A 16,654-nucleotide genomic window follows, 5' to 3' on the forward strand; every position below is an offset into this window, starting at 1 on the left:
AAAAGTAATGGAGAGGAAGGGAGAAGAAAGGGAGAAAGAGGAAGACTCTGAACTTCAGAAATTGGCATTTAGACAGGAAAGTTTGTTTAAAGGGATGGAGGTGAAGGTAAGCTTACTGAGGAAAAAGTGTTGATGAGCAAACTCATTGTAGCCAAAGGCCTGGTGGGGATCTGTTTAAATACATTGAAGAGTTGCCTAAATTTGATGATAAGGATGTGGAAGTCTTTTTTAAAAATCTCATTTGAGAACGTGGTGAAGCAAATACAGTGATCAGTGACCATGTGGGTTTTGTTGATCCAAACAACGTTGGGAGGTAGAGCTAGTGACTGGCATCACTATCAGAGAAGGTATCTAGGGTGTATCAGGAAGCCATCTTAAGTGCCTATTAGCTTGTGCCAGAAGCCTACAGACAATGTTTCAGGAATCTAAGGAGGGACCCTGGTCAAACCTACATTGAGTTTGAACGGATCAAACAAAATAATTTTGATCGGTGGATAAGGGCATTAAAAATAGATCAAACATATGACACTCTCAGAGAGATGGTTATTTTGGAGGAGTTCAAAAATTCACTTCCTGAAGCAGTAAGAAATCATAAGGAAGAGCAGAGAGTTAAAACAGCAAGGTTAGCAACTGAAATGGCTAATGATTATGAGTTGGTCCATAAATCAAAGGTTGGCTTCCAACATCAATTTCAATCCGAGAGAAATCCTCAGGTCATAAGGGAAACATAGATATCAGTGAAAATAATACAGGTAGTTTACCGCAGGGTGAAAAGGAAACCCTTGAAGGGGACAGAGAAGTTAAAAAGCTCCGGTGTTTTCACTGCAATAATGTAGGCCACATGAAATCACAGTGTTGGTGGGTTAGGAAATGCATTGGGAAGCCAGATCTGGGAAAACAGGAGAAGCCAGTGAATTTTGTTGGAGTGGTAACGGAAAGCAAGTGGAGGCTGGAAAGTTGCACCAGAATGTACAAGCTGCTCGGACGTTGGTTAAGGAGGAAGAGACAGATCTTCTTTAACCATTTACTTGCAAAGGTAAGGTTTGCTCGCAAAGGCCAGGAGTAGCAAGTTAAAAAAAGTTACAGTATTAAGAGACACAGGATCATGTCAATCTTTGATGTTGATAGATGAGGAGATATGTACCTCAGAAGGACTATTGCCAAGAAATGTGCGGGCTTCATGGTGAAGCAAGAAGTGCTCCATTGTATATAGTGAGGTTAGAGAGTCCAGTGACCAATGGAGAAGTGGTGATAGGTACACTGGAAAAACTCTCAGCTCCCGGAAGACAATCTGTCCTTGGCCGTGACACAGCTGGATCACACGGAGCAGTGCTGCCCACTGTGGTTGAAAAGCCAGTGGAAAATCAGGCAACTGACATTTTACAGGAAGCATATCCTGGGACTTTTTCTGACTGTGGCGTAAAGAGCTCACAAAGTCACCAGTTGAAAAAGCAGGAGAAATCAAAGAATCCAGATGAGGAAGTTGAAGAGGAATTATCGGAGACTATGTTTGATCAAATGGTTGAGCCAAAACAGAAACAGGTGGAGGACAAAGGGGATAGTTTTAGCTCAGAGAAATTAGCTGATTTACAACAGAAAGATGAAAAATGGAAGCAATTGTATCAAAAAGCATACATGGAAGACAAATCTGAATGCAACTCTGAATGCTACATTCTTAAAATTTAAGTCTTGATGAGGAAATGGAGATCACTATATACAGGGCAACCTCGATTATCTGAATACCACTGATCTGAAAATTGGATTATCCGAAGGAGATCTTGAGGCCCTGATAGAAGCACTACATCAAAGACATGTTTCCAACAGTGATTGCGTCTTTTGTTATAATGATTAAACAGGCACCGTCTCCAAATGACTCACCTCCCGCCCTCTCACTCTCTCTCTCTCCACACTTTCCCTGGAGATCTACAGAGGTTTGTACACTACACCCCACAGCGCCACCCCCACCCCCGGCAACCCCTCCACCTGCTTCCCAGAAATAATCTCTCCAACATTGTCCTGTGCAGGGCAAACAGGGAACCTGTCAAAAATTTGCACTAAAATGTGTGCGCTATTTGGAGACTTACCTCAAAAAGACAGGTGGGGGGGAATGAGGTGGGGCGGAATGGGGTGGGGGGGCGGGAGGGGAGGAATTGAATGGTGTTGGGGGATGGGGGTGGGGGAAGGGGCTGGACGGAGTTGGGTGGTCGGGGGGAACGGGGTTGGAATGAGTTGGGGGGAGGGTTGGACGAGAAGGAGGGGCCGGGGCGGGATCTCACACACTGTGTGCTGCTGCTAGTCTCCTGAATGAAGAGCAGACTTTAAAATTCCGAGCCCCAGAGAAAAGGCGTTTAATCGATTTTCCGAATAATTGATTATCCAAACGAAATAGTGCCCGCCCATCTCGCTCGGATAATCAAGTTTCCACTGTGTTCAAGAAGTTCATCAAGTTCAACTGAGGGAATTCTGGGTATGTTTGCAGATGATACAAAGATAGGTAGAGAGAGACAGGTAGCATTGAGGAGGTGGGGAGGCTGCAGAAAGATTTGGGCAGGTTAGGACAGTGGGCAAAGAAGTGGCAGATGGAGTACAACATGAGAAAATGTGAGGTAATGCACTTTGCTCGGAAGAATAGAGACATGGACATTTTCTAAATGAGGAGAAAATTCAGAAATATAAATGTGCAAAGAGACTTGGGAGTTCTCATTCAGGATTCTCTCAAGCTAATTCCCGCCTCAGGCGACTCTCTGTGTGGAGTTTGCACATTCTTCCCGTGTCTGCGTGGGTATCCTCCGGGTGCTCCGGTTTTCTCCCCCAATCCAAAAAAATGTGCAGTTTAGGTGAATTGGCCATGCTAAATTGCCCATAGTGTTAGGTGAAGTGGTAAATGTAGGGTAATGGGTCTGGGTGGATTGCGCTTCGGCGGGTTGGTGTGGACTTGTTGGGCCAAAGGGCCTGTTTCCACACTGCAATCTAATCTCAGTAAGCTCAGTAAACTTGCAGGTTGAGTTAGTAGTTAGGAAGGCAAAGGTAATGGTGTCATTTACTTTGAATATAAAAGCAAGGATGTATTTCTGAGGCTCTAGAAGGCTCTGGTCAGATTACTTGGGAGTATTGAGTGCAGTTTTGGGCCCCATATCTCAGGAAGGATGTGCTGACCCTGGAGTTGTTTCAGAGGAGGTTCATGAGAATGGTCCTAGGAATGAAAAGCTCAACATATAAGGAACATTTGAGGACTCTGGGTCTATACTCAATGGATTTTAGAAGGATGAGGGAGGATCTAATTGAAACATTCAGAATAACAAATGGCCTGGACAGAGAGGATGTTGGGAAGATGTTACCATTGGTAGGAGGGAATAGGCCCCGAGGGCACAGCCTTAGATAAAGGGAAGAGCTTTTAGAATGGAGGTAGGGAGACACTTCTTCAGCCAGAGAGTGGGACATCTTTGGGATTCACTGCCATGGAAGACCGTGGAGGCCAGGTCATTGAGTATATTTAAGACTGAGAAAGATAGGTTCTTGCGTATTAAGTGGATCCAGGGTTACAGGAAGAAAGCGGGGGAATGGGGGTGAGAAACTTAGCAGCCATGATTGAGAGGTGGAGTGGACTTAATGAGCTGGATGGCCTAATTTCTGCACCTACATCTTTGGGTCTTATGGTCTTATAAGTTGTGATACCAGTAGGTTATAGAAAGGAGGTATTGCAGGTAGCACATGAATTACCAGGAGGAGATCATTTAGGGGGTATGAAAAACTCAAGCTATAACACAAGAACATTTTTACTGGCCTGGACTGCGTAAGGATGTCATTGAATGTTGCAATCAAGAAATCAAAAACTCACAGTTTTGAGAACAAGGATAAAGTGTTAGTGTTGCTTCCAATGATAGGTGAGCCTTTAAAAGCAAGGTTTAGTGGACCTTATCAAGTCAAAAGAAGATTACACGAAATGAACTATTTGATAAGATGTCCAGATAGAAAGAAATCTCACAGAGAGTGTGTTATGTGAATCTGCTCAAAAGGTATTTTGACAGGGCAGGAAAATAAAAGGAGAATGTGTTCCCTGGTTCCACTGTAGAGTGAAGGACCAAGTTCTAAGGATTCTGAATTGGATATTCCTCAAATTAAATTGTTACAATGAGGAAGTTGTCAAAAATTGGGATAAATTATTGAGTTACCTTCCAGAGGACATTTGGAATGACCTGAACATTATTACTGTTGCATGGAAGATATGTGGGAAATACTGGGAAATACTAATCTGATCATGCACCATGGAGATATAGGAAATGCTGTTCCAATTAAGCAACATCCTTATCAACTTAACCCGGTGAAGTTGGCACAAGATTGAATGCATGCTCCAAGACAACATAAACAAAGTGAGTTACAGTGACCGGAGCTCACCCATAGTCATGGTGCCAAAGCCAGATGGTACCCAACGGCCTTGTGGAGACTTTTGCCAAGTCACTGCAGTTACAAAGTATGATTCACATCTGATTCCACATTTGGAAGACTGTATTGAAAAATTGGGACCACCAACTTATATTTCCAAGTTGGATGTACTGAGAGGATACTGTCAAGTACCTTTGTTGAAAATAATGAAGACAATTTCAGCTTTTGTAATGCTGAATGGACTGTATCAGTTTAACGTCATGCTATTTGGTATGAAAAATGTGCCAGCCACATTTCAAAGATTAACTAATTGTGTGGTATACATTGACGACCTGATGATATATAGTCACACATGAAAGGAACATTTCCAACATTTATCAGAATTATTCGATTGACTTTGGGAAGCAGGCTAGGTGATAAACCTGCCTAAGAGAGAGCTCACCAGGTCACCTTCCAGTGCTATATTATTGGACATGGACAAATGGCTCCACCTAATGTGAAAACAAAGGTAATTGGGGACTTTCCCAGACCGACAATGAAGAGGGCAGGACTACGATTCCAAGAGTTGAGTGGGTTTTATTGGACATTCACATAAAGTTTTAGCAGGGTAGCTGCTCCACTCACTGATTTGCTAAAGAAAGGCAAAAGCTTCCAGTGGTCCGTTATTGGGTATTTGACAGCCTGAAAGCTGTGATAAAGACTGCTCCAGTGTTAGCCATACAAAACCATTCAAAGTGACTGTCGAGGGGAGTCATGTGGGTGTCGGTGCTGTGCTCCTGCAGGAAGACAATGGCGGGGGTGGGATAGAAAGACCTATCAGGTATTTCGTCAAGAAATTGAACATTCATCAGCAGAAATATTTGATAATTGAGATGGAGACCTTGAGCTTGGTGTTGGCATGACAACATTTCAACATTTATGTTGCCAGTAATTTATATTGCCAGTTACAGATTGTTAAAAGGGGACATAAATTTAAGGTGAAGGGTGGAAGGTATAGGGGGGATGTCAGGGGTAGGTTCTTTACCCAGAGAGTGGTGGGGGCATGGACTGCGCTGCCTGTGGGAGTGGCAGAGTCAGAATCATTGGTGACCTTTAAGTGGCAATTGGATAGGTACATGGATGGGTGCTTAAGCTCGGACAAATGTTCAGCACAACATCGTGGGCCGAAGGGCCTGTTCTGTGCTGTATTGTTCTATGTTCTACGTTCTAGTAATGTGTTTGAGAAAATCATATACACTGATCATAACCCATTGAGGTTTGTGGAGAAATTTAAGGGCAAAATTTCCAGGCTGTTTAGGTGGAATTTATTATTAGGATAGGTTCCCTACAGAATAGAAACAAGCGCATCAACCCGACAAGTCCACACCAACCTCCAAAGCGTAACTCACCCAGACTCATTCCCCTATGTTTACCCCTGAGTAATGTACTTTCTACTGTACACAATTTAGCATGGCCAATTCACCAGAACTGCACATCTTTGGATTGTGGGAAGAATGTACAAACTCCACAGGGGACAGCTACCCAATGTGGGAATTGAGCCCAAGTTCCCAGTGCTGTGAGGCAGCAGTGCTAACCACTGAGCCACAATGCCTCCCGGCAACCATTCAATGTGAAAATTATACATGTGGATGAGAAAACATAATTGCCAATGCATTGCAAGACAGGGATGAAAAAAACGGAAGTGTTCAGTGGCAGGAGTAAATGACCAAAAATACAATACAGTAGAGAATGTTTACATGGTTATTGCCAATGCACTGTCTATGTATTGTAGTGTGCTAACAGAGTAAGATTAAGGGGTTTAAAGTGAAGCCATCATTTGATATTGCTTGTTTTTATTTAAGGGGGTGGTATGATGATGCTGCCACTTTAAAAATGGTTATTTTGTTTTTGGGATTGTTTTTTAAAGAGGTCGTAAAGACAGAGGTGCTGAGGCGTCTAGGAAAAGCCTAGTTTAACAACAGCAGAGGAATGGCCAGTTCTGCCAGTTCAGGTTTAATTGAGCTGCAGCAGTCACAAGATGCTGGAGTCCAGGAAGGCAAAAGCTTCTGAAAATGATTCCTGACTGCTTTTCTCCCTGAAATCTCTGTGCATGCTGCTCCATCCTGTTTGGAAGTACCTGTGTTTGAATTTACCTTTTTGCCAAGTGGTGTTTTTATGAGATGTTACTGGATTGGAACAGCTCCTTTGTTAAGTTGCTCTATCGGGTCAGTTATAGTTAAGTTATTCTAAATACCGTGTTCTTTTGTTTGTGTTTCAACTGGAATGTTAATGTAAATGCTGTTTTGCGTAGAGCCGAGTGGTTTGACCAGCTGTATCTCTTCTGGAACACCCACTTCACATCTGCCTTTACAATGAGAAAAAGTTAGAGTTTGGGCTACCTTCTTCAAATATTTGAAGGGGTCTGGCCTGGTCCATAACAAACTGCATTGTCTTTGTGATAGGAACACATAATCATCAGACACCATCTGGTGTTGCCACTATTACGATGGGTGTGCTTCAGTCATTGAAATTCATAGAACATAGAACATTACAGAGCAGTACAGGCCCTTCGACCCTCGATGTTGCGCCACCCTGTCATACTAATCTGAAGCCCATCCCACCTACATCATTCCATGGACGTCCATTTGCCTGTCCAATGACGACTTAAATGCACTTAAACTTGGTGAATCTACTACCGATGTAGGCAAAGCATTCCATACCCTTATTACTCTCTGAGTAAAGAAATTTTGATTACATTGGCTTTGAGCAAGCATACAATCTGTTTTTGAACCTGTGCCAAATTTAAAGGATTAAGCCTATGAGGATGTTGCTTAATTGGAACAGCATATCCTGTATCAACATCATGCATTGTCAGGTTAGTACTTCCCAGTATTTCCTATACATCTCCCTCCATGATTCTAATAACACTTCCAGGTTATTTGGCTTTTCCACTGGAATGTTTCTCAATAATTTATCCCAATTTTTGAGAACTTCCTCATTGTCCAATTTAATTGGAGGAAAGTCCAATTCAGAATCCTCTGAACCTACTTCTTCACTCTGTGTTGGAACCAGGAAGACATTCTTCTCCTGCTTTCCTTCCCTATCTAACACCTTGTGAGCAATTTCAAATCATCCTCTTTGTGAGACTTCTGTCCATCTGTCATTCTTAACAAATAATTCAGCTCACTCAATTTCCTTTCGACTTGATAAGGTCCACGAAACCTTGCTTTTCAAGCTTCACCTATCACTGAACTAAAACTTTATCTCCATGAGCAAACTTGTGAGTTATTGATTTCTAGTCTGTTTTCTATTCTGTTACTTACAGTGTTACTTTCAAATGCTATCAAGCCGACTTACTCACTCTATTTAATCTTTCCTTAAAATTTGACACAAAATCCAAATGTGTGGTCTCTGAGCTCTGATCGACCAACTTCTCCTTAATTAATTTTAGTGTTCTCTCACCCTTTAGCCCCAAACCAAACTCATACGCACTGAATGTGATTGATTTGGTGCATCCCTAATTGCAACACATACAAATGAAACTCCTTTATACCAATCATCTCGATAGATAGTTTCGACTTTAAGTGCTGAGTTTGGTTATTAAAGTTCAATACCACCATTCTAATGCTTCCTTTGATTCTGGATTTGAATTGTGTTATTCCTAAGCTATCCATAACTTCCTTGAATAATTGTGATGTAAAATTTGATACTTGATCTGATTGGATCTTTGTGGGTAATACATTTCCTGTAAAAGATTTGAGTAACTCTTCTACAATCCTTTTAGGCAGGATACTACATAATGGAATGGCCTCTGGAAATGCAGTGGACACTTCCATTGTAGTCAACAAATACTGATTCCCACTTTTTTGTTTTAGGTAGGGGTTCTCTGCAAACAATTAAGACTCTTATAAAAAGGTTTCTAAAATGCAGGAATGAGTATTGAAGGTGTTGGTTTTATCACTGCCTGAGGTTTTCCAACTACCTGACACAAATGATGTAACCTGCAAAATTCAACCACATCCTAATGCAGTCCAGGCTAATAAAAATATTATTGTACTTTGGCTTGAGCTTTCCTTACTCCTCCTAGTGGTAAATCAACTGCTCCCTGAAAGAAATCCATTCTCTAGTCCACTGGTAATACAACTTGGCGAACGTCTGCCCAATTCGGTATTCTATATTCTATTTCCGGACAAATGAAGACTAGTATTCTTTGTACCTTCTTAACCATCCTGTCTACCTGTGCTAACCAAGCCCCCTTTGTTCCTCAGTACTCCCCTGGGACCTTCCTTTGTGCATAAGACATCATGTCAAAAACATTTCAAAACAGCTTATTTTTTGTTGTTGCAATTTTGCAATTAATTTCCAAATCAAAACACCTAATTGCTCCTGAGAGCTTCAAGTCAGGTATAAATGTCTCACCCACTTCATGTGGAGTAGTGAATCTTACCGAAATGCATGGTGCGCCAAGAGGCCTGCTCTTTGCCATTTATTATCCCATCCTTGCAGCTATCGGGGTGCCAGGTACTGGACTGGAATTGTTAATATATTTTGAATGCCATTTTGATTTGCTGTGATCACCTGTCTGTTTTGTGTAACTTCTTCCCTTTCAGAGATCTAATGTGTTTCCTGGAAAGATAGTTGTTTTAAACATATTAATATATCTCTTTAGCAATAATTCTGTCTTTCTACCACATCATTGCTTTGGCTATATATCATCATCTCTCTATTTTAACTGAATATTTTATTGACTCATGCATAATTACTTGCCCCCTTTAACAACAATCCCTTTAAAGTTTCTTCTAATGGAGCATTTCTATCAGTGAATCATAGATCTGCTGTGTAAAGTTTGCAATTTTTGGACTTAATGTGGCAAAACTTCCCTTCAAGTGTCCCCTTTATGATTCTTGATCATGTGACCGCAGGTATTATTCCATGTTTTGAGCCACCAATGTGAGTGAATGATAGCCAGCAGCTCCAAGAGAACGTTGTGGATTTGTCTCACCTGTAATGTAGTGAGATGATACTGTTAGTTTAAGAGGTGATGTTGCCCTGGTGTTTTTCTGACAAGTGGTTGTAAGGCAGAGGTGCAGACCTGCCTATTGAAGATGGTTGAAATAAACAACATGTGAAGCCTTGGAAATAGTCTGAATGAGTGTGACCAGCTCTGAAAGACCAAGATTTTGAGTTTTTCTTAGCTTTCAGCAGCAGTAGCCATTGGGGTCTAAAAAGAGTTTATACTTTCAGAAAATGTCTCCTCGCTGCTACTTTCTCTGAACCTTCTCTTGATGTTACTTTCCACCCGGATTGGAGAACTGCATGTCAGAGTCTGTGTGTCAAATAGCCTTTTTGCCATGGGGTGTGTTTATGGAATACGACTGTATTTGAACAATTAATTAGTAATAGCTACTGCTTCTATTATTCAATTAAGTTTTCCAATAGTGTTAAGTTATTCTAAATTCCTCTTTCTTTAATTTGTATTTTAACTTCAGTGTTTAAATAGATTGTGTTTGACTTAATGTCAAATAATTTGATCATTTGCATTATGTCTAGAACACAGCACTTCTCATCTATCTTTAAAAAAAGAAAACATTAGAGTTTATAAATATTTTGAGGGGGTCTGGTCTGATTCTTAACAATAATGAGACCAGCAAGTTATCCAATACACTGCCAACCACCATGATGGCAAAACAAATGTGGTCAGTTGGGAACTGTGTTTTCAAATAGTGTCTTAAAAGTATAGAGATTTTGGGGAAAAGCTGATCTTGAACAACTCCCAATGGTCGGAATCCAATCAGATGAAGACACCCTGAACAGCAGTGAAGGGAAACTCTCAGAACAATTCTCAGGGTAACTAGGACAATAAATGCTGGCCCAGCCAGTGTAGATGACTACATTCCATGAATAAATAGAAAAACAAATGGTGCAATATAGATTTCTCAAATGGATGCATTGGTTTCATAAAATAAAGTTAACTATATACTTGAGGAGAGCTTTGGGAGTGGGTCATCTCTGAAGTGCATAATATCCAGAAATCTAACCCAAAAAGGTTCTTGTAACGGCATTGTCAGACCTCTATCACTGTGCCTGGAGGTTTGGGTTGGAGTCCCATCTGTGCCTGAGGGGTATCATAACTTCCATGAACTGATGGTACAAAAATAATTGCACCTTCTGTTCCTGTCGTGCAGTGAAGGGCATCGACAACTTGTGTCCTATTGTTGTGGGTTGGTGTGCCACCCTCATCATTACAGCAAAGGACTGTCTTATACAGTGTCCCAACCTCTGGATCAGAAGTTCAAGTCCTAGCTCCCCTGTAGGTATCTCAGAATCTATCCCAACGTGCGATTAAAAATAATTATGAAGGGAAACATGATAACACTGGCATGGAGTAGAGTTCGGAGGTATCCCATGTAATGCTTCACTCTGAAAGGTTAAGTGAAAATGGAGTGAATATTAACTTCTGGTATCCAATTTTATCAACTGGATTGCAGGAGTGTAACCATAGAAACATAGAGCCATATTGGGTAGAATAGGCCCATCCAGTCAACACCAACAACAGTTACTCTAAATCTACACTAGTCCCACTTTCAAACCCATAGCCTTGAACATTATGCCATCTCAAGTGTTCATCCACATCCTTTGTTTGAATGGTGTAAGTTTCCCATCTCGACGACACTCCCAGGCAGGACATTCCAGACCACACCACCGTGTGAGTGAAATAAAATTGTCCCCAGGACCTCTCTGAACCTCCCACCTTTTGTGACAGGTTTACATACTGGATTGGATTGGAAAGGTGTTGTATTTAATGATTGCATTGGTTATTGGTTTGCTGTACTCAAGGGGTAGCTGTATCTCGATGCGATTATTACTATTTCTCGCTGTCCCTAATGTTTCATATGAAGTCACAATATTGAGGGGGTTAAAATATCTCAGCTGAATGTAACAATTGACTACAGAAAAATAATGTTATTTTGCAACAAATTGTCTTTAAAAAGGTGCCTACATGTGGTGAAAATGTCATGTGTCTGATCACTCCATTCATATGTTTCTTCTTCTCTCTCCGTAGCACAAAATGCTGGGTTTCCATTCTCAATATCCAACTCCATTCCCGTTCAGTGTCAGCTTGAACTTCAAAATGACCTGTGTTTGTTGGTTGTTCAGTGAACATTGCTGAGATCATACTGAGGCAATGCTCTGAATTGTTCCTGCTCTCAACCTTAGATTCTAAATGCTGAATATTACATTTTAGCTTCTAATTTAATGTAATTTTCTTTCCTAAATCCTATAATGCTTTTACTTCCATATGCATAATCTTCACACTTAATATGAATAACATATTAGTTTACATTCTGATATCTGTACTCTGTCCTATGTTTGTCTGGTTGATTGCTTTAAGCAAAATAATTACTTTTTATATATGAGGGAATTAATTTCTGTAAAACTCTCCTTGAGGAGTCAAGTCTTATGGTTCTGCTCATACTGTCTTTCTCACTATTCCATTTCCTTAATCCTCTGGATTGTGTCTCTTTTTCATATTGCAGCTAACTTGACAGTGATTGTGATCCTATCAAGAGGAAGGTGCGGACTCTCCAGATGCATCACTTACTACCTCGTATCCATGGCACTGACAGACCTGCTGGTCATTATTACAGCTGTAATATTGAACCGTATTGTTGGCATTTACTTTCTGTTCAGTGTCCTGTATGTCACCCCTGTTTGTCGTGTCAATTTTGTGCTAATGTCTGGAAGTAGGGATTGTTCTGTCTGGGCAACTGTCATATTCACTATTGATCGTTTTGTAGCCATTTCTTGCCCAAAATTGAAGACAAGATATTGCACAGAGAAAGTAGCAGCTGTGGTTATAGGGGCAGTTTGTGGCATGAGCTGTATCAAAAATACATTCTGGTATTTCACTTACGAACCATTGTATACAATCGGTAATGTACCATGGTATTGCAAAATTAAGTCTATATTTTATACATCGGCTGCATGGGCTGCATTTGATTGGATTGATTGCATTTCAACCCCTTGTCTCCCATTCGTTTTGATCTTACTGCTCAATGCTGTGACTGTCAGACAAATTCTAAAGGCCATTCAAACTCGCAAAAGACTCCAAGTCGGCAAACAGACAGAAAATCAGAATGACACGGAGGTAAGGAACCGGAGAAAGTCCATCATCCTGCTGTTCTGTATCTCAGGCAGTTTCATCCTGTTATGGCTGCTGTTTCTATTATCATTTCTCTACGTCCGAATTGCTAACATAAATTATTTCTCAGGTTCCAATTACATTGAATCCAATTTCAAACTGGAAGAATGTGGGTATATGCTTCAGATCTTAAGTTCCTGTATAAACCCATTTATTTATGCAGGGACCCAGAGTAAGTTCAGAAATGAGTTAAGGAGTGGGATTGTATTTTCCTTAAATTTCATTGTGAAGGTGTTCAAATTTCGATATATAATAAATATTTCATGAATTATACTTCATCCTGTAATCTTGTAATTGGTGCTATAAAGAGACTGTGTTGTATAAGGGCTCCCAGTTTACAAATGTCTGACTTAAGAAGGTGTACTTATGAACACAATCTCATGCAGGGGTATAATTTTAAAGACACAACCCTTACAAACAGCTCATTTATATTAATTGCAAACTCTGGCCCTGGGGTGCACTGGCACACCCCTCCCAAACTCTATAGAGCTGTGGCATAACCGTGTGGCTCTGAAACTCAATCCCCCTGCTCATGACAGCCAACACACTATACACCTTCTTAACAACCCTAACAACTTGCGTGGCAACCTTGAGGAATCGATGGGCATGGAATCCAAGATCCCTCTGTCCCTCCACACTGCCAAGAATTCTGCCTTTAACCCTGTATTCTGCATTCCAATTCAACCTTCCAAACTGAATCACTTCACACTTGTCCAGGTTGAACTCCACCTGCCACTTATCAACACAGCTCTGCATCCTGTCAATGTCCCGTTACAACCTGCAACAGCCCTCCACACTATCCACAACTCCACCAACCTTCCTGTCATCAGCAAACTTACTAATCCACCCTTCCACTTCCTCATCCAAGTCAATTATGAAAATCAGAAAGAGCAGAGGTCCCAGAACTGATCCCTGTGGAACACCACTGGTCACTGAGCTCCAGGCTGAATACTTTCTATTTACCACCACCCTCTGTCTTCTATGGGGCATCCAATTACATATCCAGAAAGCCATATTCCCCTTATCCCATGCCCCACTTTTGGAATGAGTTTACCCTGGGGAATCTTATCAAACACCTTGCTAAAATCCATGTACACCACACCCACTGCTCTATCTTCCTCAACGTGTTTTATCACATCCTCAAATAATTCAATAAGGTTTCTGAGGCATGACCTGCCCCTCACAAAGCCATGCTGACTATCTCTAATCAAACTATGGTTTTCCAAGAAATCGTAAATCCTGTCTCTCAGAATCCTCTCCAATACTTTGCCCACCACAGATATGAGACTGACTGGTCTGGAATTCCAAGGATTATTCTGATTCCCTTTCTTGAACAAGGGAATAACATTCTCCACCCTCCAATCATCAAGCACTACTCCAGTAGACAGTGAGGATGCAAAGATCATTGCCAAAGGTTCAGCAATCTCTTCCCTCACTTCCTGTAGTAACATAGGTTGTATCCTGTCTGGCCCAGGAGATTTATCTATCCTTCTGATTTTCAGCACATCCTCCTTTTTTAACATCAACCTGTTCGAGCACATCAATCTGTTTCATGCTGTCCTCAGAAATGTCAAGGTCCCTCTCAGTAGTGAATACTGAAGCAAAGTATTCATTAAGGATCTCCCCTAACTCCTCCAACTCCAGGTACAAGTTCCCTCCACTATCCCCAATTGACCCTACCCTCACTCTAGCTATGTTCTTGTTCCTCAAGTAAGTTTAGAATGCCTCAAGTTAATCTGACCTGATAAGCTTTTTCATGCCCCCTTCTAGCTACCCTAAGTCCATTCTTCAGTTCCTTCCTGGCTCCATTGTAACCCTCGAAAGCCCTGTCTGATCCTTGCTTCCTCAACCTTAAGTAGGTTTCTTTTCCCTATTGACTAGATGTTTCACATCCCTGTCACGCACCGTTATTTCAACCTACCATCCATTCCTTGGCTCAGTGGGACAAATCTGTTCAGCACTATCAGCAAGTGCTTCCTAAGCAACCTCCACATTTCTGTCGTGCATTTCCCCGAGAACATCTGTTCCCAACTTAAGCACCTCCGTTCCTGCCTAATAGCATTGTATTCCTCTCTCCCACAATTAAAATCTTTCCCACAACGTCTGCTCCTAGCTTTTTCCATGACTATAGTAAAGGTCAGGGAGTTGTGATCACTATCACTGAAATGCTCTCCCACCGAGAGATCTGACACCTGACCTGGTTCATTGCCAAGCACCAAATCCAATATGGCCTCCCCTCCAGTTGGCCTATCTTTGTATTGAGTCAGAAAGCCTTCCTGGAGACACCTGACAAAAACTGACCCGTCCAAACCTTTTGTGCTAGGGAGGTTCCAATCAATATTAGGGAAGTTAGAGTCACCCATCGCAACAGCCCTTTTATTACTGCACCTTTCCAAAATCTGCCTCCCAATTTACTCCTCCATGTCTCTGTTGCTACTGGGGTGTCTATAGAAAACTCCCAATAAAGTGACTGCTCCTTTCCTGTTTCTGACTCCCAACCCAGACTGACTTTGCAGACAAACCCTCCTCTGTGACCTCCCTTTCTGCAGCCGTGATACTATCCCTGATTAGCAATGCCATTCCTTTGCCTCTTTTACATCCCCCCCACTATTCCTTTTCAAACATCTAAACCCTGGAACATCCAACACTCATTGCTGCCCCTGTGATATCCAAGTCTCCCTAATGGCCGCAACATTATAGTTCCAAGGATTGATCTATGCTCTGAGATTGTTCCCCCTTATCTCTAATCCTTCTTGCATTAAAATAGACACACTTCAATCTATCACACTGACTGTGCCTATCCCTCCTCACAGACTCTCTGCACACCGTATGGCTGTTCACTACTACCTGATCTGTAGCTTTGGTTCCCACCCCCCTGCAAATCTAGTTTAAACCCTCCCAAAGAGCTCTCGCAAACCGCCCACCCAGGATATTGGTTCCCCTCCAGTTCAGGTGCAATCCATCCTTCTTATACAGGTCTCACCTTCCCCAGAAAGTATCCCAATAATCCACATATCTGAAGCCCTCCCTCCTACACCAGCTCTGCAGCCTTGTGTTCATCTGCACTCACTCTTTATTCCTAGCCTCACTAGCTGGTAGCAAGCCTGAGATTCCGACTCTGCTCATCCTGCCTTCTAGCTTCCAACCTAATTCCCTATACTCTCTTTTCAGGTCCTCCTACCTTTCCCTACCCGTGTCAGTGATATCGATGTGTGCCACAACTTCTGGCTAGTCTCCCTCCCTCTTAAGAATCCTATAGACTCAATCCAAGACATCCTTCACCCTGACACCCAAGGGGCAACACAACATCCGGGAGTCTCATTCCCGACCAGAGAATCTCCTGTCATGATTGAATCTCCTATCACAATTGCTCTCCTATTCTCCCCCATTCCCTTCTGAGCCACAGAGCCAGGCTCAGTGTCAGAGACCTTGCCGTTTTCCCTGGTAGGTCAGTTCCCCCCAGCATTATCCAAAGCGGTATACTTATTGTTGAGGTGAACGACCTTACTGTCTGCCTATTCCCTTTCCCTCTCCTGATGGTCGCACAGCTACTTTTATCCTGTAACATATGTGTGACTGTCTCTATAAAACTCCTCTCTATCACCCCCTCAGTCTCCCGAATGATCCGAAGTTCATCCAGCACCAGCTCCAGTTCCCTAACGCTGTCTGTGAGGAGATGGAGTTGGGTGCACTTTAGCAGGGACACTAGTGGTGACCCTCACCTCCCATATCCTGCAAGAGCATCATACAACTGCTCAAACATCCATCTCCTCTGCTCTAACTTACCAAGAGAGATTGAATAAATTTAAAAAAGCGAAAAGGAGCCTGACCATACCGAGCCTCCACATACAGTCTTTGTTTTTAGTTCGAGGAGGAGGGCGGGTGGGAGACAGTACGCAAGTAGTGTCACGGGTTTAGCCACTGCCTGAATATATCAGTTCACAAGGTATTTAAGAGAAAAATGTACCTTCCCGACAGCCCCCCACGCCCACACTCTCACTGCACCTGCTGCTGCAATTTTCTTTTCAATTGTGAAATATTTCTGATTATACTGAATCAATTCTCTGGAAAAATACCCAATAGGTTCTT

The 16,654-nt window shown here is 42.0% G+C and overlaps 2 protein-coding genes across 2 annotated transcripts in view; one reads left to right on the top strand and one right to left on the bottom strand.

Moving 5' to 3' along the window:
• LOC122544413 (uncharacterized) overlaps positions 1 to 16,654 on the bottom strand; it is a 267,938-nt gene that overhangs the window by 91,506 nt on the left and 159,778 nt on the right. The window lies entirely within an intron of this gene.
• Positions 8,814 to 12,832, top strand: LOC148137339 (putative G protein-coupled receptor 139). The gene is made up of 2 exons (XM_087982828.1): positions 8,814 to 8,883; positions 11,901 to 12,832. Exons 1-2 carry the CDS (start codon positions 8,814 to 8,816, stop codon positions 12,830 to 12,832), a joined length of 1,002 nt encoding a protein of 333 aa, XP_087838954.1.

The sequence above is a fragment of the Chiloscyllium plagiosum genome, unplaced genomic scaffold, assembly GCF_037043375.1.
Source record: "Chiloscyllium plagiosum isolate Xiang-an unplaced genomic scaffold, Cpla_swu_hap1 HiC_scaffold_44, whole genome shotgun sequence".
In the NCBI taxonomy this organism is placed as follows: domain Eukaryota; kingdom Metazoa; phylum Chordata; class Chondrichthyes; order Orectolobiformes; family Hemiscylliidae; genus Chiloscyllium; species Chiloscyllium plagiosum.